Consider the following 26,717-nt stretch of genomic DNA (forward strand, 5'->3'; position numbering starts at 1 on the left):
TGGAATTAACTTGATAGTCTATTACAAAACACAAATGCTATTTATTTAGCATATTACAAACTGCAGCATGAACTGAATATTTCAATGAACTGTGTACTTATATACTATTCAACCAGATGCTACCTAATGAAGTTATTCTTTAACTAGAATTATACCGTATACAGACAGTCTTCTGAGTTATGAGTTATTTTTTTTAAATGCTATACAAAGAAAATATAATAGCTATTGTTTTTAAAACTCTTTTAGATAGACAATCACCATCTCTATCACACTTTCCAGTTCAAATGTGTTTCTATTATGTCTAAAATCCTATTCTAGTCCCGTTTCCACTAAATCATTCCAGCTTACCCACAATTCAATCACAATCTTGATTCAGTAGCCTTCTGGTCCTTTTCATGTACTACCTAAATTAGATAATCTAAAGATATGTATTCTCTTTCCAGGCCATCATTTCTTTTTGTAAACTGGCTCTCGGCATGTATCCATAAGAGGTCATACCAACTCTACCTCCTCTAGAAAAAAGCACAGAAGGTAATTTGATAGCTCCAAGAGAGAAACTTAATTCATAATGTTGTTGAGATTCTGCAAGAACACTATTCTACTAAAACTACCTTTAAAGTAAGAAAAGGCAAATTATCTATTTTAAAAACAATGAATGAAAGGAACAGGCTGAAAATACACAATATATCATTCTCACACATAATACTTAACTTTACATGCCCAACTAAAGGAATACTTTTAATTCTTACATATTTAATTGTGTTTAATAATCATAAGTAATATTGACTATTATAGTTTGGATATGAAATATACCATAAAACTTCCTGTTTTAATACAAAGATATTCAGAGGTAAAATGATTGGATTATGAAAGCTACAACCTCAGCAGTCCATACAAGTTTGAATGGACTACCTGGGTGCTAACTGTAGACAGGTGGGCATGTCTGGAGGAGGTGGGTCCCTGGGGATGTGCCCTGGAAGGGGACATCTTCCCTGCAGCCATACGCTTACTCTATGATATTCCACCTCACCTTTGGCTCAGATCAAAGAAGTCAACCCACCATGGTGTAAACTTCTGAAATCATGAGCCAAAATAAATCTATCCTCTTTTAAATTATTGTTGCCACGTATTTTGGTCACAGTGACACAAAGCTGAGTAACACATTAAAAATTTAACATTCTGTTATTGTACTATCTCTCGACTCTGATAAACTGGGACTTCAACAAAGTATCTACAATATTTCTGTGTTACCAAAATAGAAGTCAAAGGTCTAGGAATTAAGAAAATCACACATGCAATTTACTAAAAATAGTTATAATGCTTTCATTTAGTACCTATTTTTGCTATTTTCCTATTTTCTTTCATTTACTCCTATTTTGATAGAATTCTAACAACTATTTGATTTGTCAAATAGTAGTACATTAAAAGCAACTTTGAAGGCTGAGAGTGCGACTCAGTGGTAGAATGCTTGCCTAGCATGTATGAAGCCCTAGGTTTCATTCCCAGCTGAGCAAAATAATAAATAAAACAAGTAACTGAAAGGTTTGGGCTAGGTACTATCCAGCAAAAGACAAAAAGAACCGTACACAAAATTTGTGCTCTAGTTAGACCCTGTTTCTTACAGGGATACAGACTAGGAATCAGGAAGCTACTTTATGCTAAGGTTGAACAAATAAGTATACATAATGTAGATAATGAAAACGAGGTTTCTCAGTCAGAAAAAGTACACATATTGAAACCGAGAAAGCAAAAATGAACACTGTGGTCCTGGATTGCAATCCAAGATACCAGCATGGAGTCATGGATACACACACATACACACCTGTTGCTTCCTGACTATAGCCACCGAGAGGACTTTCAAACAATTAAAACCACATTAGCAATGAACTCAGGCCTCCAGATCAGGACTTCAGAATACTATTATCTAACAAAAAGGACCAAGGTTTCTCAAAGAGGCTGATTCCAAGGCAGGAACAGAAAAGATGAGCCTAGAGAAGCCCTTGATTTCACAGATTAAGAATGCTCAAAAAGAATAGGAGGGGCTGGGGTTGTGGCTCAGTGGTAGAGTGCTCACCTAACATGTACGAGGCCTGGGTTTGATCCTCAGCACCACATAAAAATAAATAAAATAAAGGTATTGTGTCCAACTACAACTAAAAAATAAATATTAAGAAAAAAAGAATAGGAATATGTGAATAGGGCCCAGGAGCAATGTTTGAACTTTTAATGTTCAAACAATTTAAGCAACAAAATCAGTGTTGGGTTAGAATCCATAAAATATCCATACTGACACAAATTGATTAGTCAGACATAATAAATGGTAAATGGGCAGCTTTTTCTTATGAAAGAATTCCAGTTAATAAATGCAAAAGGAAAGAGGGAAAATCACTGTTAGAATACCAGAGTGATAACTGCTATAGACAAAAACCCACTCACCAACAGATACAAAAATCAAGGTTTTTGAGAAGAAACAACATATGCACATAATTTCAAAGTAGCTACCTGAAGATAACTGCAAAGGAAGAAAACAGAAACTTTATATTGGAAATCCCTGGAAGATGTCACCACCAAATCCAATGTTTACATAAAATGCTAAGCCACTCTATTACACTGGTGGTCCCCAACAAACCACATCCCTGATAACCAATCCAGTATGAACATGACCAAATGCACCTGTCCATCAACATCTTGAATCCTCAACTGGATGGGGGACATTATTTCTGTAGAATTCCTGCCCCAAAACACACTACCTAATCCTAATCATGAAAAAAAAAAACATCAGACAACCCCAACCCTGAGAGTCATTCTACAAAATAACTTAACACCACTCCTCAAAAGCACCCAGGACATGGAAGGCTTGGAAAGATGAAAGAGCCATAAACAGTAAAATATAAAGTGTGATCCGGGATTAGATCCTAGAACAGAAAACAGGTATTACATGAGAACTGAACTGTTTATAGTTTAGTAAATAGGTTTGTACTGTTATCTTTCAGTTGTGATCAGGTAACATGTCAACACTAGTGGAAGCTAGGTGTTAGGTATAAGGGAACTCTGGACAATTTTTGCAACTATTCTATTCTGAACTCTGGACAATTTTTTTCAACTATTCCCTCAAAAAAAATTAAATGTGGATGCAATTGTAAAAGAAAGACATTCAATAAAGTAAAATTCACCATGGACAAAACACAATTGAATAGAATGCACCCACTGTACAAAACTGAATGAAATTATGTACAATGTTTAGATAAAATGCTAAGCCACTCTATTATACTGGTGGTCCCCAACAAACCACATCCCTGATAACCAAGCCCTTGTACATCTGGCTCCAAGCGTCGTCCTGTGATTGCTCTGGCCAGTGTAACTTCAGCAAGCAGGAATTGAGTAGGAAGCTAAGAAGTGCTCCCACTCTCCTGGTATATACCTGATTGGAGTCCTTAGTAAAGAACTCCAAGCATCACACTGGAGAGGCCAGTGGAGATGCCCAGCCAGGCCGACCAGGCATTCCAGACGAGGCACCTTACACAAAAAGGAAGAAGACACCTAGGACATTCCAACCCCAACACATGGCAACTGAAGCACAAGAATGAGGCACCGACACAGTCCAGATTGCAGAATCCTGAAGAAAATCATCGTCATTTGTCACTACATTAATAGGTGATTGCAAACTACAGGAAAGAGTGAGCTATCCTTTGATGGATTAAATGTGTTAGAAGTTCTCCAAAGTACATGTATGAAGACTCAAATTGGGTGTCAACATACTTTATATATAAACAGATATGAAAAATTGTGGTCTATATGTGTAATACGAATTGTAATGCAAAAAAACCAAAGTACATGTATAAAGGCATGAATTGGCATGAACATACTCTATAAACAAAGATATGAAAAATTGTACTCTATATGTGTAATAAGAACTGTGATGCATTCCGCTGTTGTGTATCTAAAAAAAAAAAATAAAATCAATAAAACTAAAAGAAAAAAAAAGAAGTTCTGCTTCATAAGAAAGTTGAAAACATATGCTTATACAAAACCCTCTTGTCATATACCCCTCAAAATGCTAGAGAAAACAGCATAAATAAGTATATAAGACTGCTTTCTAAAAACACAACGGGTCTCACAAGAGGAAAAGCCCCAAGATCTTGTGCAGTGGCAGGCAAAGGTCAGTAACTGAAAACCAGAATAGCAAATGGAGGTGTGGAGGAAAGTCCAGCCAAAGGCTGGATATGATGAGCTAGGGTTTTCTAACACAAAGTCAAAGCTCATGAGTCAATTTCAGGGGTCAACCTCATTCTCCAAATACACAGAGAGGAACACAGAGCACAGAAGATGCACAGGAGGATGAGAACTCACGTCACTGCCCTCCAGGGGCAGACAAGAACACAGGTCAGCTAAAGTACCGCTCAGTAAGTGACACTTCCCCATGACCCGCAATCTACCATTTTGCCAAACTTTCTTGCCTCTCCTAATCTTTAGACTCAGAAATTCTTTCTCTTACACTTAAAGAACAAACTTGCAAATATCAAAAGAAACAAACACAAACGAATCTATAAGCTGGAGAACAAAAAAAAAAAAAAAAAAACTATGTCCTAAACCACTGCACCTGGATTCTAGGAATTTCTGACACATTATTGCCTATGGAAGATGGTCCAAAAAATTTAATGTAAATGCCCAGATGCCCATTAAATTTTAATTTCAGATAAATGATATCTTTAGTATAAATATAGCCTGTAGAATATTTGCTAAATAGTTTTATTTGCTACAACCGGTCTTACCAAAGGAGTAATACACAATCTCTGCTCCTAGAGGGACAAAATATCGTGAATTTCTCAGTCCTATTGCCCTTACCACCTGAGCATACACTGATCCAGTATCTGTATGTCCACTATTACCAGAGCTTTGGTGGCAGACTGTGATCTTTATATGTTTTAGCACATTAGCAGACCTCCAAAGTGTCCTCCATCAGAGCCTGGCCAATGACAGGAACACAGTGAACAATTGCATCAAGAAGGTTCCATACAAGTTCAGTAGGTCACTCTCTGGAGAAAACCTATCAGCAAGTATCAAGGCCACATTGCTAGCTGGGATTCAGGAGAAAGTCTCATATTTGTGAGGCCTCAGAATAAGGAGAAAGTAAAAAGCAAAGTAAATGCCTAGATCCAGAGAAACAGGACTCCTGGGATTATGGGGGAGGAAGAGGTCAAAAAGTGGGCACTGAACCACATCATCTAAGGCAAGAATATTCTGGACACTCTGGCCAGGACTGGAGCATTTTCAGACCTGACCACAAGCTCAATCACAGTGACTCCAAGCCTTGGTACTGGTCCAGAGCCCTGAAAAGTCACCCTGTGGCCAATTTTGTCCATGGTCCCCAAAATACCCACCCCATCCAACTTCCTGTTGCTGACTTCAATTTATTTGCGCGACAGTGTGCCCTATTCCAGACCCAGATGAACATTTACTGGTCTAAGCCAGTCAAGACACCATGACTGCATGTGGCTGGGGTCTAGGAAGGGCCACGTGACCTAGCTCCGGCCAATGTGACCTAAAACAAGTCAATCACACAGATCTTATGGAAGAGGGATAAACCAGGCTGGCATGTCCTTTTTAAAATTCCCCCATGCTTTTCTCCTACTTAGAATGTGTCCTTCATGCCTACAGTTGCAATGACCATCTGTGAGCTCAGAATCAGAGGACACAGCCAACCTCAAGGGACTGAGCTCCTCACACACAGAGCTGCCTCCCATCAAGAGCATTCATCAGCCACGCCAGCTATCAGCCACTGCCTCCAGACTTACTGCTGGAGAAAACCAACTACTTAGCCTTCCTTGAAATCAGTGTTTCTACTATTTAAATCCAATACACTCCCCAATAGTGTTAACACTTCCCAACAGAGGATCATGGTGGTCTCAGTGAGCAAGATGAGACCAAGTTTAAACTGGTCTGAGAAAAGAGGTACAGATGTTGGAAACATTCTTCAAATAAGAGAAAACATTGTTGGCCGTACCACAGGTACACACACACAAAAAATCAGTCTGCCACTTAACTAGCTGTGTGACATTGGGCAAGACAGTTAACCTCTCTGTACCTAAGTATTCTCAACTCTAGAACAGAAGTAGCAATACATTCCTCTTAAGCGTGACCATGAAAATAAACTAACACATAAAAAACTCTTGGACTAGCTCCTCATATACCACATATGCTCAGTAAATACTGATAAATCATCTTAAATATGCACACATAAATATGTAAAAATTAGTAACAGTTTACGCAGCTCAAACATGACTCTGCACAAGTGAGCAGAAAACTCAGAGAAAGCTACACAGCCCTCTCTCAAGCGCTCCCGTCTCAGCCTGGTGGCGCCTGTGCCTGTTAATAACTGCAGCAGCCGCAGCTCTAACTCTTCAACACCATAAAATGACTCAATTTCCCAGGAAGACTGACTAAACATGAGCTATTTACACTTCAAACAATGGTGGAAGGGCAAAGGTGTAATGTCAGATTTTTATCTCAAGTATTGCCCCTACCTAGCAAGTGGAAACAATGACTCATTTCTGAACAGCGACAGAAAGGTTAAATTTATGATAGACTTCAAGTATACACTACCGCCATATGCAGAGCCCCTCCATAGTGATCCAATGTCACAGCTAAGGCACACTTCAACAGGATCACCAGTTTCCATGAAAGTCATTAGCATGAGCTGCTCTGTACATACATGTGGGTTCCCTTCACTTGTGATTGTTTTAATCGACAGAAACAATCACAGGCACATTCCAGCAGATCCACTGAAACCCATAATGCTAATTCAGGTGAGCTGACAAGAGGCAAGAGAGAACTTTCAGAAAACAACTGTCCCTATGATAACAGTAATTCGGATCAAGACAGCAGGAATTAAAGAAAACTATTTTATAGTTTTAAATAAAAACTATATAAAGTTTCCAACAGACTTCTCTTACCCAAACTACTGGTTTTGAAAACGACTATGGAGCTTTGGGTACCAAACACCTGCAAGTTCCCATTATCCTCTCATTTTCCCCAGTCCTTCCCCCCTCCTGATGACCCTATGTCAACATTCCTCGCCTTGCATCTCTACCCACCTCAGCTTCTATTACTCTCGAATTCTTGGATACCTCTCCAGCACCAAATGCATTCTACCCCTTCTCCAAATTTCAGTTATAATGTAAAAATGTTAACTGTAAAGGAATGGAGAAACTTGTCAGCAGGGAAGTGTGTATATGTGTGTGTGTGAGGGGGGGTTCATTTCTATAGTTAGAAGCGAATACTCAGCACTCGGAGAAATTAAAACACATAAAACTGTATAATTGTTGCCTAACTGTAACAACATTATTGACTACTGTATGCATTTCCCTGTGTTAGCAAGCAGGTGAGGAAATACAAACACAAATCCAGAGACCTTCTCCCCTGCCTCCACTTCTGGACCTTTTCCAGGACCCAGCTCAGCAGATCAGAGCTAATGAAAGGACAGGCAGAAATTGGCTACTCAGGAACAAAGGCTCCCCTCTCTGAGGACCTGGAAGTTCCCAGGGTTACACAGTCACTTGGATGTTCTAGCAACTCTGTGGGGCACTGCGGGTGAAATTCCTCCTGGCACCTTGCAGCGTAGCCATGCCTGACGGGTCTGTTGGGTGAGAACTTGAGGAATCGTGTGCCTTTTGCCACTTCTCTGCTTGCTATGTTTTAATGCAATAAATACTTATTTAATAATTGCTTCAGTGTCGTGAGGTATGTGATTTCCTGCCCTGGTTTGCTTACTGTCATGAAAGGCCCTAGGCTGCTTTTAGAGATGTATTTTCGCTTTTAACACTCAGCCTGTGATAGATTATTTACAGACAAGAAACCCGAGTTCAAAGGAATTTTAAATGACCTGTTTACTCGTCTTTTAAATTAACAACAAAATCAGCAGCATTTAACTGGTGCTAAAGCAAAATTTTCAAAAAGTTTAAAATCATGACATTCATAAAAAAAATAAACACATGCCAGAGATTTTATTCATTAATTAATGAAGGTACTCATCTTACAAATATAAATGTATGTATGTGTGTACACACGTGCACAGGCAAGTAGTATTGCTGAAATCTATTTGCTAGTGGATGCAAAAATGGTGAATCCATTATAAGGCGGGTTCCCAAACTGAGCACCAAGCCACTTAGGCCTCAGTAAGCTAACAGAGTACTGAACAACTACTTCTGGGTTACGTGGACCTAGTCATTTAACAAAAGAACTGTTCAGACATTGTTAGTGGTCCTACCGGCACCATGAAAGAAATTATAATGACAAATCAATTGAATCCCTACTGGACAAAATTTGCTTGGAATATTATGAATAAGAATCATTTGCATTACTATGAGTTAACTTCTACTGCTACCCAGTTGCAAAACAGTCTAATTAAAGGCAAACTAGAAGACATACACCCATATAGTCACTTCAAGGGTCCACCTGGCAGACGTGATATTCCAGTAGGAGGATGCCTAGGAATCTCCATTGTTCATTCTTAAGCCTTTGACAATGTTCCTGCCTTAGATTATGACTGGCACTAACCTGAGTAAAGTGACAATCACATGAGGTAAGAGTTGGGAAGCAGGGACAACTGCAACCCACAGATATTTTCATGAAGAACTGCAGAGGCTTCACTGCTACTGAAGACATCTGAGAAGGACAATCTGATACTCTCAGCTCCTGGACAAACAATTTGGTTCAACCTTGCTGGAAAGTCATCAAATAACATTCTTGATTCTGTGACTTCACCCACAGAAATACACACTCAGTATATAATATGTGAACTAAGACATACAAGTATCACACAATGCTAATTACAGACAGGTTTTTAAAATATTTTTATATTATTAACCTTAAATAGTTCTTCCCAGAAGCCTTCAATAAGCCTCCATGTACTATGTGATTCAGGGTTTCTCCTACGAGGTCTCATCACAGGGTACTCCATTTTCTGACTTGCTTATCCATTTGACTGCAAGGATTTAGTCTGATGCAACTTGCATAACAGGCACTAAATGTTCGTTCAATTAATAAAATAGTATACAGCCTAAATATGTATGTTTCCTCTATAGAGATTAAATAATTGCAAGTATTAACAAGTGCCTTCCATGAAGAGGCAATTCTGAATCCACTTTCAGATGGCTTTGATCTATTTGCTGACTTACACGAACCACTAGAAACCCCTGATTCACCAGAGTGAGGTCAGAGAGCTTTACTGACTTCAGACTTTCAGAAGACTTCAACTGTCTCTTCCCAAAATTAACACCATGGGTTCATTTAATAGAATGATTTCATGCAGAAGAAAGAATGTGACAGTGTGACTCCTCTGACTGAACCACATCCAGAATGTGCTCATTCAGAGTTTCTCTCATCAAGGAACACTCGTGCACTGAGACACCCACACAGGCATGACTTGCAGAACATCACTGGTTAGCATTTTCCCAAAAGAACTCCTCTTGACTATAATACCCAAACTTTATAGAGCATAAGTATCTCATAGCACAGTATTTATTGGCTAGTGATTACATAGGAAAACTTCAGACTTTCTTCCCCAAAACTCAATTATAACAAATCGAAATTATGTATGAGAAAGATTTCCAGTTATGTCCCAACCAACTATTGACAGAATATCAAAATTACATGCAGATATTTTAAGAAGCCAACAAGTGGTAACAAAGGGGACGTGTACCTTCGAGGCTGTTCATGCAGAGAAAAGTATCGGCACATAACACTCGGGTGAGCCCGTCTCGGCCACTGTGTATATGTCCTGATGCATTATCACACTGTCCATTTCCAAGGACAATAAAGCTCAAAGAAAAACAACTGTGCACTGCTAGTTTAATCCCAGTTCCAGACAATGATAAATACAATCATTAAATGTGGGGGAGTTTTGTTTTGTTCATTATTTTTAAAAGGAATGCCTCTTAGGATAGTGCTTCTCAAATTCTTAGGAACATAAGACTAACCTGGGGGTCTTGTTAAAAATGCAGATATTATTTTATCTAGTCAGTCTGAAGTGAGGCCTGAGAGTCTGCTTTTCCTATAAGCAACTAAGACTTTAATTTGTGTAGCAAGGTTTTAAAGCAATGTGCAAAGAAATCTCTAAGTGTAAAAAAGAGTATGAACAGCCCCATTTCCGGTTTTATGTATTTACTTATTTACTGCTACAGTCAGCTTTTTTGCTGCTGTGACTAAGAGACCTGACAAGAACAATTAGAAGAGGAAACGTTCATTTGGGGGCTCATGGTTTCAGAGGTGTCAGTCCATAGAGAGCTGGCTCCAGTCCTCAGGGCTCAAGGTGAGGTTGAACATCATGGCGGAAGAGTGTGGCAGAGGGAAGCAGCTCACATGGTGATCAGAAAGCAGGAGAGGCTGCACTCACCAGATACAAACCACATACCCCAAAAGCACGCCCCTGATGACCCACCTCCTCCAGCCACACCCTACCTGCCTTCAGTTACCACTCACTTAATCCCATCACGGGATTAATTCACTGAGTTAAAGCTCTCTTTACCCAATTATTTCTCCTCTAAACCTTCTTGAATTGTCCCACACATGAGCTTTTAGGGGACACTTCACATCTAAGCCATAGCACTTACTTACTTGAGTAAGCACTGAGAGCTCCGATTATTTCATCTGAAGGTCCATTTTCTAGGCCTTCCCACTTAGGATTCTCAATATTCTACAGAATCTACGATTTAAAACAATGAAAAACAGGCCCCCAGGAAGCCTTCCTGAGGACTTGTCATTTTCCAGGACTGGGTAACTGATGCCTGAAGGACCCCAAGGCCCCAGGCCCAACATTAGGAAACCTAACCCCTGTGCCCTGAAGCTGCAAGATGTTCTCTTACACAACCCCCATGTCAAAACCCCACCAGCTGCACGTAGCATTTCAAGTCTTGCACAATGCCACCACAAGATGTTCCATATAGATAACCCCGGAAGGGCCAAACTTGAGCAAACAGGGTAAAAACAGGAACTAAAAGGACAGGATGCAATTTTATGGTTTTTCCGAGAACTAAAGTGGAAAAACAAGTTTACCCCCCAGGTGACCTAAAGGCTGGATTCAGAGGAACCAATAGAATAACTGTTACTGTGCTAAGCTAAAAACTAACCCCCTGCTCTCTATAAAAGATCTGTGCCCTAGAGCCCAGTGTGCCAGTCACCAAAGCTCCGGCTGAGGTTTCACTGAGCACCCGCAGGCGCCTGTGTATGAATAAACAGCCTCCTACTTTTTGCAGCCAGTGTCTCGTGTGGTTCATTCCGGGTTTGAGATCTGTGGTTCTTTCAATGCCTATCCTGGGAGAATGGAACCAGGAGACTAAGGAAAGCTGTTGGTATGCTGTCCCTTGCCCAGTTTCTGGAACATGTCAGGGAGGCTCTCAAATGATCGTTCAACAAATGACTACAATGTTCAGCCTGGACAGGGAAGAAAAATGGAAAACTGGTGGAGGTTTTTCAATGTTTAAAGAGCAAATAAAAGCAAGTAAAGGTCTTCTAAGCTCTGTTAGTTGGAAAATAAGAGAAATGAAGGTAAGCGTCACCTTATTTCATACACACATTTTAATAATTAGCTGTCTGTCCAACAAAGGACTATGTTCTCTCAAAAGGACTGAGCTACTGAAACACATGCCAGCAGAAAAGCCACCAGCCACTCAGAGGAGCACTGACAAGGCCTCCCAAGGTCCCAGGACCCACTGCTCACACATTTGTACCCAGATTAGAAAGAAACTTCAAGAGCAGGTTTTTGACTTTGAAAAAAGCAAAATTTTCAGCAGAGAGTGGGCCAAAAATTCAAAACCTTACACATGGCTTAAGAGTCAATCAAAAGCCTAAGTCTGCTAGAAGTCATAAAAATGAAAAACTATTCCAGTGTGAAAAATACACATCTTCAAAGACAAAGGTTTGATAAGAGACACAGAACAGTCTCATAACGAAGTCCATTTGCTTGAGCATCTGCTTGCCACCTACAAAGAATAACTCCTTCTGAAGGATTTAACCAAGGAGGGAAAAGCAAGATAATGGAATACATAAGATGGGAAGTTAATGCACAAATACACCTTATTTTCCTACAAAACCTCAAAAGACATCTGGTATTAATGTACCAAAATCCAAATTTTCTTTGTGTACATGTGTAAGAGAGAGAGAGAGAGAGAGAGAGAGAGAGAGAGAGAGATGAAGCCATAATATTTTAACAGTGTGAATATCACGGGTTCACTTGATGTTTTCAATTGTTTCATCTAAGGGAATACCATTCTTGCTGAAAATGCTATGAAGTATCAACTTACAAGATGGTTTTTAAAAGATTTAAGATTATTTTTAGGCTAGCTTTAGAAGCTTTAATTTCTAAAAACATGCATATCAAAAGGCTAATATGGAAAGATTCGGGGAGGGGTGCCAGAGACACCAAAAACCACTGAAGCACAGAAAATTGATTCTCCAGACAATGTGAAAAAGATGACTTATAAAGTTAATGAGATATTACTTAAGGCAAGAGAAACAATTTGGCCATTAACCATGAGAATGAACCAAAAATTTTGTCATCAGATATAATGAAACTAATTAAAAAGTACAAAGAACACTAAAGCAGATACAAAAATAAAACTCAGGCAAAAGTTAGAACTATACCACAGACAAACTGAAGGGTAGTTAAGGCATGCAACAAGTCTCCATAAATTATAAATAAATTTCAGGAATAAAAAGGAAGGATATCAACAGTGATGAGTTATGCACTGAGGAAAACATCACCAAGCATCAGGTTTCCCAGGAACAGTCAAGAGACAGGAAGACCAACTAGGAGGGATCTCCCACTGGGAAGGAGAGTAAACAGGATTAACCTCTGAAACTTTGAAATCCACTTCTCTGTCTCTAGATGATCTTAGAGAGCCTTTGACAACAAGAACACCACAGTCCTTAGGCAGCATTAGCTAGAGGTTTCTTTACCATACCACAAAGAGATGTCAACAATAACAAAACCTGCAAGTTTTCAATATTTCACAGCAGGCATATGAGACTCCAATTTAAACAACAAAAAAGCCCTGTTGATACTAGGGGAAACATATCATCAGAAAACCCTGTTTTAGTTCTACCTTCAATACCTTCTTACAGAGCTGTCCTTGAACAAGGAATATTCTTTTCCTTGTCTGCAAACTTCCTTCCAAAGTTATGAGGCGATCAGTTGCTCCTTGCTAATATAAATTTTTAAAAATTTTGACCAATTATATCATGAAACAAAATATAAATCAAATATGTCCAATAAAAGTCTACCATCTAAATTGTGATATGCTAGATATGTAAACAACACACTGAAGTTTGAGGTTTAGTACCAAAACAATGCAAACCTTAACATTAGTAGCTGTGTATGTTAATTTATAAATCAAAATAACACTTTCACTATATTAGGTTAAAAGAATTATAAAATTATTTTTAACCCTTTTAGCGAGCCTACTGGGAAATTCTGACTTGTATATGAAATTATATTTCTCTTATATTGGACAACCTGCTATACACTAAATTCTTTCACAGAACTAGTGTTCATATCTTAAATGTTCCCCGAAGACCCACATGCCAAGACTGGTCACCAGCCTGTGGCACTACTGGAGGCAGAGGGACCTTTACAAAGTGAGGCCCAGCAGAAGGAAGTGAGGCTATTTTGGAACCCAGTCCTTTTTGCCGTCTCTTGGCTTCCTGACTGCCATAAGGTAAGCATTCACCATGCACCGTGCCACCCACACCTAACTCAGTGACCATCACAACTCAGCAACAGAATGCACCCTGGAGGATGAGTGGTTAAACTTCATGATCGAGTAGTTGACTGGGAGCTGGTGCTGGCTGCTGCTGAGCAGCATTATGAGACAGTATTAGACAGAACAGTGGCCCTTGAAAGATTGACATTCAAAGTGTAGCCAAGTGCAGGGGCAGAGTACTTCCAAGCACATGCAATCCCCAGCACTATCAAAAGAAAAAAAAAAAAAAAAAGCCAAGTACAGCTGAATTGTGTCCCCCCGCAAGTGAACGTATGTTGAAGTCTTAGGTCCCAACACCCCAGAATGAAAAAATATGGCCTTTAAAGAGATGAAGTAAAATGGGGTCATTCAAGTGGGTCCTAAGCCAGTATTACTGATATTTTTCAAAGAACAGGAGATTAGGAAACAGATACACAGACCAACAAGATGTGAGGATACAGGGAAAGAGTCATCATTACCAGACAAGGAGAGAGGCCCACATTGTAGAATTCAGGTAACAGGAAGAGTCATTCTGTTAGACTTACCTAAATACTCTTTTACCTAACTAGATTGAACACATTTACTTAAATAAGTACCTATCTCTTTTGAGAATTTAGCATAGAAATTAGGGATTTCAGAATTCAATAATCAGTATATTAAAATTAATCTAGTACAGAGTTCTAATAAGAGTTCTTTACATTTGAATAGGCCTCTATTTCTTCAACTTGCTTTTTATACTTTATAATATCTTAATTTTCCCAAGAGCTTAATGTTTAATGTTAGGGCTTAATGAAAATACTGCTATTTTACATAGATAAAATATTCCTATTTTACATAGATAAATAAAGGCTCAAATAAATTAAGCATGCCAAGGACACAAAACTAGTGAACAGAATGGATAAAACTTAAACCTGATCAGTTTCCTAGTTCCAAACTTTCCTACAGGAGTTAGCTGTTGAAACATTAGAACTATGCCCAGCACACAATACCATGTAAATGTTAGTTATTACAAAAATCTGTAATATAATTATGTTGACTTGATCAAGTGCACAGTAATAATACTTAAAATGGTAACTAAATTCAGAATAAACCTCTATAATGGTAATTCAATTCAGAAGAAACAACTCCCAAGAGCATCATGGTCACAGGAATCTTTTTAAAATTTAAATATATACTTTTTGCAAAGAAAAGCATACTCACATAAAATTTATTTATGAAGATCAAATTATGTGAAGAAAATAAAACAATTTTTTACTCAGAAATTATTTTTAATAGTGATAGAAAATTGCTATATTTTTTATTATATCTATGTACTATCAGATCAATTTAAGAGTGATGCAAAAGCTTTATTTAAAACGTCAACAATGTCAAGGGGGATTAAAAATGTGAGGAGCAACTATGCTAAATTAAAAAACTGAATCAAATGCACAGGTAGTCCTCCTTGGAAATAAGCAACAGGCAAAATTACTTTTGGAATGAAGAAATTTAAATATGGAGTATTATATAAGATGAAACTTGATAAGTGGAATAAAGCAACTTACAACTTACAATGTCCCATTTAGATTAAAAATACTAAGTGTATATTTACAAATGGCAAATGTCTGAAAGGATATAAATATAAATATATACAACCTAATTTCCGCTTACATGGTGATCTTTGAGGGACTAGAATAGGGTATTTTTATTTCATTTTAATTTATGTGTGCTAACTTTCCAGAATGCATTTGCTATATGATAGCAAGGGTATGGTTCTACAAGGGTCCACTGGGGTTTAAGGATAGGTCCACAGGTGGCACTATTGGGAAGTGTTAGCTACCTTTAAGAAGTGGCATAGTAAGGCACTCAGGTCAGTGGGGTATGCCCTGGGAAGAGACTGAGGACCCCAGTCTCTCTGTGCTCCTTGATCAAGACTTGATTGTTTGCTCCTATATGCACTCCTAACAAAGTACCACCATCAGCCACCCTCAGCAGAATCTAAACCAGGGCTGCCATTAATCTTGGACGTTGAACCTCCAAACCTGTATGCTAAATAGGCCACCATAAAGAAAACGTGGCTTATGTTAATATAGTGACAAAAGCTGACTAATACAGCATATTTTACCTTGTAAAAATAAATTTAAAAATTAAATACAATGATGTTGTATATTATTCCTCAAGAAAGCTGATTTTTTTTAAGTAGCTGTTTAAACTAGAAATTAAAACCTCTATCTACTGTGTGTCTTAAAAAAGAGTTTGTGTCAATAAACACATCTGAAAGTAAGGATCCCAAGGAAGATGTGACTACCTCCAACTATAAGGTACATAGTTATGCAAACTAGTCTACATAGCCTGTTGCTCCTAGGCTGCATGCCTGTACAGTGATGTCACTGTGCTGATTCAAACATAAAAGGACTAGACAATGGCCAGTTTCGGCTCTTTTGTAGACTTAGGGAACTACCCTCATGTGTGAGCTCTCCTGTTAGGCAGCACATGACTACTTGGTTAGCAAAGCAGAACCATGACATTAATGATACAATTTGAGATTTGGTGTATATAAAAGTCTGGTTTTTATAGAATGTTGTTCCAAAGGAGGAAGACACAGGAACTTTTAAAACCTGTCTCCTTCCCCTCTCTTCTTCTCCATCCTCCACGTTTGGATTTTACCCTCACTGCTCCACCATATTCTCCCCAAATCTCCAACTGTGCTCTCCAGCCTGATCAGGTCCTCTCTTCCCTCACAGCCGCCATGTGCGTGCTTTGCGAAGGCCTTCGTGCTGAGATGTAGCACCAAGCTCTCCCTCAAGGACGGCCCATCACCTGCAAGGCTCTTCCGATTTCCCCATGTCTCTTTTGAAAACTAAGTTGTCTTCAATCCACCATTTCTTTGCCTCCTGCAGCCTGTCCTCATGTCCATCTCTTGAGACCCTGCAATTTTTATGTGGGCTACGCAACACAAAATTCAATATCCAACTAGATCCATCTTGGTTTGCTCCAGAGTCTCCAAACTGACTAGTGCATAGCACTCTCTGTTGACAGTTGCTCTTGATAATGCAATATACCATTTCACACAGCCATTTCATTTCTAGAAATTTATCCTGATATACTCAAAAACTATTATGATCAAAAATATACACCTATATTTTTGTGTATAAAGTATAGCACCTATTCATGATTAAAATGCTAAAAAAAATAGGGATAGAAGAAACTTACCTCAACATTGTAAAGGCTTTATATGACAAACCCAAGGCTAGCATTATACCGAATGGAGAAAAACTGAAAGCATTTCCTCTATAAACATGAATAAGAAAAGGTCCTCACTTTCACCACTCCTATTCAATAGTCTAGAAACTCTAGATAACAGAGTTTAATAATAGCCAGAACAATCATTCAGGAGGAGGAAATTAAAGGGACACAAATAGGAAAAGAAGAACTCAAATGAGCTCTCTGCTGACAGACCTGATCCTATATTTAGAAGACCCTAAAAACTCCAATAGAAGACTTCTAGAGCTGATAAATGAATGCAGCAAAGTGGCAGGATACAAGATCAACACTCATAAATCAATTGTATTCCTATACTCCAATAATGAATCTGCTGAAAAAAGAATTAGAAAACTATCCCATTCATAACAACCTCAAAAAAGAAAATAAAATACATGGAAATCAATCTAAAAATAGAATTGAAGGATCTCTACAATAAAAACTATAGAACACTAAAGAAAAATTGAAGATGACCTTGGAAGATAGAAAGACCTCCCATATTGCTGGATAGGCACAATTAATATTGTCAAGATGGCCATACCACCAAAAGTGCTATACAGATTCAACACAATCCCCATCCAAACACCAATGATATTCTTCACAGAACTAGAAAAAGTAACGCTACATTCATGTGGGAAAATAAGAGATCCAGAATAGCCTAAGCAATTCTTAGCAAGAAGAATGAAGCTGGAGGCATCACAATGCTGTGCCTCAAAGTGTACTACAGAACTAGAGTAACAAAGCGCATCCTACCGGCCCCCAAACAGATACGAAGACCAATGGAATATAATAGAAGTCACTGAGACAAGCCACATAGATACACTTATCTTATACTAGACAAAGGTGACAAAAACATACATTGGAATAAGATAGACTTTTGAACAAATGGTGCTGAGAAAACTGGAAATCCATAACAGAGGAATGAAATATGATCCCTATCTGCACAAAAAAAAATCAACTCCAAGTGGATCAAAGACCTGAGAATAAGACCAGAAACTCTCCAAGTGCTAGAAGAAAATGCAGAGCCAACCCTCCAGCATGTCAACACAGGAACCAACTTCCTTAACACGACGTCTAAAGCACAAGAAATAAAATTAAAAATAAATAAATAAATGGGATGGCATCAAATCAAAAAGCTTCTTCACAGCAAAGGAAACAAAGGCATGAAGAGAGCCTATAGAAGGGCAGAAGACCTTTCTCACCTGCTCCTCAGTTAGGGCATTGATATTCAGATATACAAAGAACTCAAAAAACTTAACACCAAAAAAATAATAATAACCTAATCAATAAACGGGAAAAAGAACTAAACAGACCCTCCTCAATACAGCCAGGCATGGTGACACATGCTTGTAATCCCAGTGGCTCAGGAGGCTGAGGCAGGAGGATCATGAGTTCAAAGCCAGCCTCAGCAAAAGGGAGGCGCTAATCAACTCAGTGAGACCCTGTCTCTACATAAATAGGAGTAGGGATGTGACTCAGTGGTCAAGTGCCCCCGAGATCAACCCTCAGTACCAAAAAAAATATATATATAAATGGTTAAATATTTTAAAAAATGTTCAACATCTCTAGCAATTAGAGAAATGCAAATCAAAACGACATTGAGATTTCATTTCACTCCAGTCAGAATGGCAATTATCAAGAGTATAAATAATGATAAGCATTCATGAGGACGTGGGGGAAAAGGTACACTCATACACTGTTGGTGAGACTGCAAATTATGACAACCACTCTGAAAAGCAGTATGGAGATTCCTCAAAAATCTAGGGAGGGGCTGAGGTTGTAGCTCAGTGGTAGACTGCTCGACTTACATGTGGAAGGCACCTGGTTCAATCCCCAGCACCACATAAAAAATTTAAAAAAGGTATTGTGTCCATCTACAACTAAAAAAAAAACAAAAAACTAGGAATGGAACCACCATATAACCCCCTGTCCCAGTAAATATCCAAAGGACTTAAAATCAGCATAGTATAGTGATGAAGGCACATCAATGTTTATAGCAGCACAATTCACAAGAGCCAAAGCATGGAAACAACCTAGGTGCCCTTCAACAGATGAATGGATAAAGAAAATGTGGTGTGTGTATACAATGGAGTATTACTCAGCCATAAATAAGAATGACATTACGGCATTTGCCAGTAAATGGATGAATCTGGAGATTATCATGTTAAGTGAAATAAGCCAGTCCCACAAAACCGAAGGATGAATGTTTTCTCTGATATGTGGAAACCAATCCAAAATAAAGTGGAGGGGGAAGGGGAAAAGAAAGAAAAAAATGTGACAGGGAATTTCATCAAAATAGAGGAAAGACCATTAGAGTAGATGAAGGAGATTGAAGAGGAGGAAGGAAGGACAGGAAAAGAAAAGAATGGTGGAATGATCTCACTGAACTTTCAAATGTACACACAGGAATATAGCACAGAGAATCCCAGTATCAAGGATATCCACCAGAGACTAATGTAAAAACAAAACACTACAAATAAATTGTAGAAAGATCAGCAGAGGAGACGGAGAGGAGCAGGAGGAGGAAGGAAGTGCTGGGGACTGAATTAGACCAAATCGTATCCCACGCTTTTGTGATTAGGTCAAAATGTAGCCTAATGATTTATATAACAAAAAAAAACACAATAAAAGTGTTTAAAAAATATGCATTGTAGATTTTTAACAGTAAAGACCGGAAATAACATAAATGTCTATTAAGAAAGACTAGCTAGCTAATTTGAGTCTACATTGCATATGTGGTTTTAAAAAAACTACAGATCTTGAGAAAATTTTACATATGGACCACAACAAAATAGTGAAAAAGTTGTAGAAAAGGACATAAACTAGGTCTTATCACAAACTTTTAATTATCTACATACACATGCACACAGTTTAAAACACAATTTATGTGAGTGTGTGCTAGGGCTTAACCCAGGGCTTCACACATGTTAAGTATATGCTCTACCACTGACATTCATATAAGTTTTTAGGTTAATAATCTCTGGTAAATAGAACTGATTCTTTATTTTAGAAACCATTCTATTTTATTTGGGGAAAAAACGAACACATACAGCATTCAAAGTAAAAAATACCCACATATTTTAACTTATTGCCCCAAAAATAGTTACTTACAAAACAATTTATAATACGAATTCACTTTGAAATGAGTAACAATGGTTATTTCCAGAACAGAATACAGAAAAAATTCACACTGTAGTTCACAAAACAAAAAAGTTCTTTTAAGAATACCACCTTTCTCTAAAATAGTGATCAACCCCCAAAACTATATTTGTCCACAATATCTTTCCTGGCAACTTTTCAAAACTCTGGAGAATCAGCTTTATTGTTGGATTGCCCAGTATATTAGATACAAGTAAGTTACAGATAAAACAATGCCAACAAATTCACAGAATTTATGAATACAACTTTTCTGCTAGATAAGTTTTAAATGTCTCCTTGATGAAAGGAATTCCTCTAATGAAGTTAACCTCAGATATTTTTTACTTTGAATGCTGTATGTGTTCATTTTTTTCCCCAAAGCATGACCAGGCTTGACACTGGTCCCCTCACAGTAAGTGTTCTGTTTTAAAATATCTTCTACATATCTACAGTCAACATCAATATGCCTGGGGCCTTTGTTTCAAGGCCAAAGCTAGAGGTAACACAGGAATCTACATCATTTCACAAGCAAGAACAGGAAGAAAACTCTGAAAACAGCCCAAGGAAGCACTGGGTTCTGTCTCCATGAATCTGAACTTGACACTGGGTTATCTTGGACCCCTACAGGCCTAGCTCTAAATGTGGAGCTTACAAATGTTCTGACTTAAGGGGTCAAGGCCTTCTCTAAGCCTCTGATTAAAAAAGAAGCAGAGCTCTCTGTCCTCATGTTACTCCAAATGTTTTCCATCTCAGCCCTGACCTGAGATTCAACCGCCTTTGTTTTCCCTCTAGACCTGCTGCTGCATGTAACAGCTTATAGCTACAGAAGGGAAGTGCTTAACATGTACCTACTCTTTGGACAATAACCCTATGATGCATTTCTATGTGACAGATGAAGAAACTGAGCTATGAGGTACAGGACTACTTAGTGGCCAACTAGTATTTAACGTGGAGATTCTCATTCCTGAATATAATCTTCCCTGTGCAGCACTCACCATCTCTATGATGTATTTCTTCTAACCCAGAAGACATTAGCAAGCTTCAGACAATAGTGCTCTGAGCTTTTAGTATCAATCTCAAGGCCAACAGGCCACCTGCATAAAATGTTTATTTTTGGTACTGCCATTGGTTCTTGCCACTATTGGATAACTGACACTATGGAATCTAATCCACAAACGTTATTTGTTGATGCCTTTCTTAACTTTTCAAAAGCTGTTATAGCAATAATTAGACACCCCACCTCTTAACCAAGCAAAAAGACACTGGTTCAGATTCTCATTCTATCACTTAGTGTTTTCCTTCATCAGCAAAGTAAGATATAAAGGTAGAGTCAGGTGTCAAGTAATGTAATATTAAAAGACCATGTTGTTTATGAAACTGAAAAACTAGAAGTTCTGGGTATCTTGGACCCAGATGGAAACAATAAAAACTAACTGGCAAAAAAATATACATCTAACCTTTCGAAATTATCACAAAGAAATCAATCACTACACATGAGAATGAATGCTACCAATAAAATTCATTCATTCCATCCTCACTTCCACTGAAGTGCAATATTAACAGATTAATAAATGATTATGTAAGAAATGTCTTAATCTGTTGCTGGGTAAGCTCCAGCACCTTCCCAGTGAATTAGAAATGCACCGTGGACAGTGACAATGACTTTCCCTCGTGCATGTTCTGCTCTGCTGCAGATGTGATCCCGCTGCTGTAAGAGGTCTATCAGTTAACTAACTGTACAGGTGCACTCACTGGGCTACAGGTAGAGGACACACAAACTATCAAGTCATTCAGTCTTCATAAGGACTCATATGTATGCTCCTTTTTCAGATAAGGAAACTGAGGCCCAAGGGAGGATGAGAAAACTGAGGCCCTGGGATGCAGTGCGAGGAATCGGGCAGCATGAGGCTGCAACCGCTCAGGGTGGCATGGAGTCCCTTTAACCTCTCTCCGGGAGGGGCACGGGAGCGCCGTGTAAGGGCGCGAGAAGCAGTACAGTACCAGCGGGAAGCAGGGGCTCCAGCGGGGTAAAGGCATGCTCCATAGCGGAATACTGGCCTCTGCATTAAAACACAAAAGCGCAGGTTAGAATCTCCCAGGCTGCTAGGGGAGCGCAGCGCCACCGCCCACCCCGCTCGCTGCCGTCTGACCCGCGCAGTGCTGGGGCTGCGCATCGCGGGAGCGCGCGGGCAGGGCGGGAACAGGGCAGGGGTGGGGGAGACGGCAAAGCGGGTACGCTCCGTGCTCTTCGGGGACCGCCCCTCCGGCCTCCATCCGGGAACCCGGCATCACCCGCCGGCCGCCCCCTCCCCACTGCTCCCCCTCCTCCCGCGGCAGCCTCACCTACACAATGGCGGGAGGAGCCCAAGCCTCGGAGCGCTGCTCCTATCGACCGCTCGGCGCGCGGCTGAGGCGCCTGGCGTGCAGCCTCCTTCCGGGAGCGCCGAGCCTCCCGCGCGGCTTCGCCTTCGCGGCTCCGCACTAGACCCGCTCCGTGCTTCTGCGCAGCCCTCTACGCCCCACCTCGGCACAGAGGCCGTCCCTGCTGGACGCGAAGCAAGGTATTCCTCGCTCACCAGCAAAGCAGCTTCCCCGCCTCCTCCGCGGCCGCGCTCGCTTTGATCTCACGCGGCCGCCAGCGCCTGCCCTCCGGCCCCGCGCCACCCTTTCCTCCCCGCCCCCGGCGCGTCCTGGAAGAAACCACCTGCCGCGCGCCGCTCCGTCTCCCCAGAAGAAAGGGCCCCGGCCGTGCAGCCCTTTCCAGCGCCGGGCGAGACTCACCTCCGACGAGCCCGCACCGCCACCCCTCCCGGCGGCGGAGGCCCGGCCTGCACCGGAGGCGGCTGGGCCTGGGCAGCAACGGCGGAAGCGCGCGGGTCTTACAGGTGCAGGGCGTCTCCGCGAGAGTGAAGACCCAAAGAAGGGACCCCAAACCCAACTTTTATACACTAGTATTATCTCCTAAAGTTTTCAGAAGGGCACGTTTAAAGGTGCCAGTCGTGTAGAGATGCGCACGTGTAACACAATTGGGTGCCGTAGCTGCAACACCTGCGAGAACCACAAATCATCAGGGCACGGAAAAGCGTGAGATGATGACCCAGACTGTAGGCAGGCAATTATAGAAGATATTCATATGGAAAAAACACAGATAAGGAACCTTAAAGAATAGAGTAAATTTATCTGCCACATTGCAAATGATTCCTTAACAACAAAAATTTAAGTTTATAGAGCAACTACTATGTTCCAGTTACCCTTGAGGGGTTTTATGCTTAATTATTCTAAAATGTAGGCGCGAAGAAAACAAGGACCAAATTTTTTTTACCCTTAAATATTCACACTGTAACAGCTGGTGGTATAGAGCAAGGAATCAATGAATATTGAATCTTCATATTGAAATCGTTTACGATAATATGGGATGCTACTTCTCTGTTTTTTCTTAAAACAGTCTATTCATCAAGCCTCAGCACAAACCAGCACCCCCCCCCCCATCTCATCTTGGATTGATTGGCCACATAGCTATAATCACAATCCGAGTTATCTTACTTCACTTAGCACTCCTGTTGGATTGCTAGCTTCCTAAGGGCAGGACCCCTTTCTGGTTTTGTTCACGCTATTCCTCCAACTAATCAATGCGCTTCTTCCAAAATACAGGTTCATTAAATAATTATGATCTCCACTAATACGTGGTGGGAGGAAACGTAAAATTATGGCATATTATACAAGGAATTATTGAAAAAAAATAAAATCATATGCCCTCGTGGAAAAATGTCAACAACAGAATAAATTGTATAAGTGTAGGCAGAAGAATCTCACTTGTATTTTTAAATGTTTTAATATCCTAAGGAATTAATTGTTAAAGGTAACCTCTAAGCAGAAGGGATGGAGTAGGTAGAAGGCAATATGTTGAGGGAAATATCACTTGCTATCTCATACTTATTAGTACATATTTTAAATGTATTTTTTGTTTCACAAGAATTACACATTTATGGGGTATTACAGTGTGACGATTCATGTATACAACGTGTAGTGCTCAGGTCAGGGTAACTGGTATGTCTGTCACTTCAGGCATAACATTTCTTTGTATTTGGAAGATGCAGTCCTCCCTACCAACTCCTTTGAGATATTCAATTAGTATTATCAACCATAGTTATCCTACACTGTAACAGAATTAGAAGTTATACCTCCATCTGCACCTCAGAACCCACACCTGCTTCTCTGCATTCCTCCCTCCCCCCAAACCTTTCCCAGGTTCTGCTAATCACTGTTCTATCCTCTACTTCTTAAGAGTTCAACTTTTTGAATTTTCACATAAGAACATGGTATTTGTCTTCCATGCCTGACTTATTTTACTCAACAGTGCCTCATTCCATCCATGTTGCTGCAATGACAGAATTTTTTTTATTATTATTTCTATATCTGATAATGGTGCACTGAGTATAGAGAACACATTTTCTTTATCCATTCACTCATCCATAGACACTAGATTGATTCCGTAGCTTGGCTGTTGTAAATGTGAAAGTGCAGATGTCTCTTCAACATTTATCCCCAACAGTGGCATTACTGGATCACATGCTCATTCTATTGTTAGTTTTCTGAGGCACCTCCATCCTGTTTTCCATAAGGATCACACTAATTTACATTCCTACCAACAGTGTATGAGGGTTCTCCTTTCTCCACTTCCTGGCCAAGATTTGTCTTTTATTTATTTCTTTTATATCTTTTTGATATTATTTTGAAGATTAGGGATGTTGAGCATTTTCTCCTATACGTGTTGGCCATTGGTATATCCTCTTTCCAGCAGTATCTGTTCAGGTCGTACACCATTATTAAATTGGATTGTTTGGTATTTGCTGTTGAGTTGTTTAAGTTCCTTATATATTCCTTGTATATTATTGGATGAATAGTTTGCACATAATTTTCTCCCATTCTGTAGATTGTCTTTTCTGATAATTGTTTCCTTTGCTGCACAGAAGTTTTTTACTTTAATGTAATTTCATTTGTCTAATTTTACTTGTTGCCTAGGCTTTAGGGTTCATATTAAAAAAAATCTTAACTAGACCCTTATTATTTGCTTCTAGTCATTTAATAATTTCAGGTCATACATTTAAGTCTGATCCATTTCAAGTTGATTTTTATATACAGTACGAGTTAGGGTCTAGTTTCTTTCCTCTGTGGATAAATATTCAATTTTCCCAGAACCATTTATAAAAGAGATTGTCCTTGGATGTTCTTGCTGCCTTTAATAAAAATCAGTTGGCTGAAAATACAAGGAATTGAATTCATCCCATTGGTCTGTGTGTCTGTTTTTATCTGCTGTTTTAGTTACTATCACTTTGTAGTATGTTTTGAAGTCAGAGATTCTAATGACACAGCTTTGTTCGTTTCTCTCAGATTGCTTGGACAGGTCTTTTGTGGTTCCATATAACTTTTTTTCTATTTCTGTGAAAATTTCCATTGGTATTTTGACAGGAATTGCATTTAGAATATAGATCACTTTGGGTACTGTGGACAATTCTTCCAACCATGAGTATGGGATGCTCCATCCATTCTCTTTGCCTCAAAACACATACCTATTGTGATCTCACAGTCAAAGCCAAGCAGCATTTTCAGCCACCTTTAGTGTATTTCCACTTGCATATTTCCCTACTGCCTCTGAATCAAGGGACTAAAACCGAAATCACTCATTTCTTCTCTTCCCAATGTCTTCACTTCTCTCCTTAGCCTCCTTGTTCCTTTGTACTCCTTGATATTTTTAATTTGCCTTTTTTTTTTTTTTTACTCATTCACAAACTCAGTTTCTGCTTCTTATTCTGTTTGTCACTCCAACCTTGAGCTCAAATATTGCCTCTTCAAAGAAACCTTCCTTGATTTTCCTATCTAAGCTAGCTTCCTTAGTTACTCTCCATCTTAGCATTCTGGTTTTCTTCTTCATACTCTTTATCTTGGAGAACTTGTTTATTGACTGTCCTCTCTATAACAAATAAGGGATTTTGCCTGATCTCTTCATTGCTGTCTTCTTAGTGCCAAACACTCTGCATATGGTGCAGAGTAATATTTTCTCTATATATATTTTTATAAAGGATTATGTGCGAGTGTGTGTGATTTATTAACCATTCAAACATCTATAGCGTAAACATAATAGAAATGGGCTAAATAATAATTTACCCTATGGATAGTACAAGGTTCACAAAAGAGTTTAGTAACACTTGGCAATCACCACTCGAAATCCCATCCACCTGTTCCTTACCAGCTTGAAGTCTGTTGCAGTAAAAAGCAACAGTGTTTTAGGAGTCAGCAACCTGGCTCTGTAGTATGAAGGAAAACAAACTCGTGCCTTATTTAAATAAGTCTCATATTTGTGAAAGAGCAATAAGCTTCCAACTTGCTTAATCCACTCTTGTTTAGTTGTTTTGGTCTTTTCGTGGCAGGAGCAGATGGGTCTGTTGTCATATGCCTTCTACTCTTAGTCCTAACTAGTACATCAGCTAATGGCTGATGGCATATTGACCTAGATGCAGTGGATGCAGTAAAGAAGTTCAAAGTGAAAAGATTTGGGAATATTTGAGGGCCAGAATCAACTTTCATTTTGGGCTATCTATTAGGTAT

At 39.4% G+C, this 26,717-nt stretch overlaps 1 protein-coding gene across 7 annotated transcripts in view; it reads right to left on the bottom strand.

The window, feature by feature from the left end:
* Tpk1 (thiamin pyrophosphokinase 1) overlaps positions 1-23,063 on the bottom strand; it is a 351,972-nt gene extending 328,909 nt beyond the window's left edge. For 2 of the 7 annotated variants that reach the window (XM_046434098.2, XM_058575779.1), the window contains exons 1-2: positions 22,455-22,711; positions 22,113-22,171 (exon numbers count right to left, since the gene is read on the bottom strand). In XM_046434098.2, the coding sequence (XP_046290054.1) occupies positions 22,113-22,155 (43 nt within the window). In that variant the 5' untranslated portion in view covers positions 22,156-22,171; positions 22,455-22,711. Of the gene's footprint in view, positions 1-22,112; positions 22,172-22,261; positions 22,433-22,454; positions 22,712-22,815 lie in introns of those variants that run through there. The other 5 variants (XM_058575780.1, XM_058575775.1, XM_058575778.1 and 2 more) reach the window with 5 other exon arrangements.
* Between the last annotated feature and the right edge of the window lie 3,654 nt (positions 23,064-26,717).

Source organism: Marmota monax, unplaced genomic scaffold (assembly GCF_021218885.2).
Source record: "Marmota monax isolate L192 unplaced genomic scaffold, Marmota_monax_Labrador192_F-V1.1 WCK01_AAM20220418_F8-fsc00122, whole genome shotgun sequence".
NCBI classification, from domain to species: Eukaryota; Metazoa; Chordata; class Mammalia; order Rodentia; family Sciuridae; genus Marmota; species Marmota monax.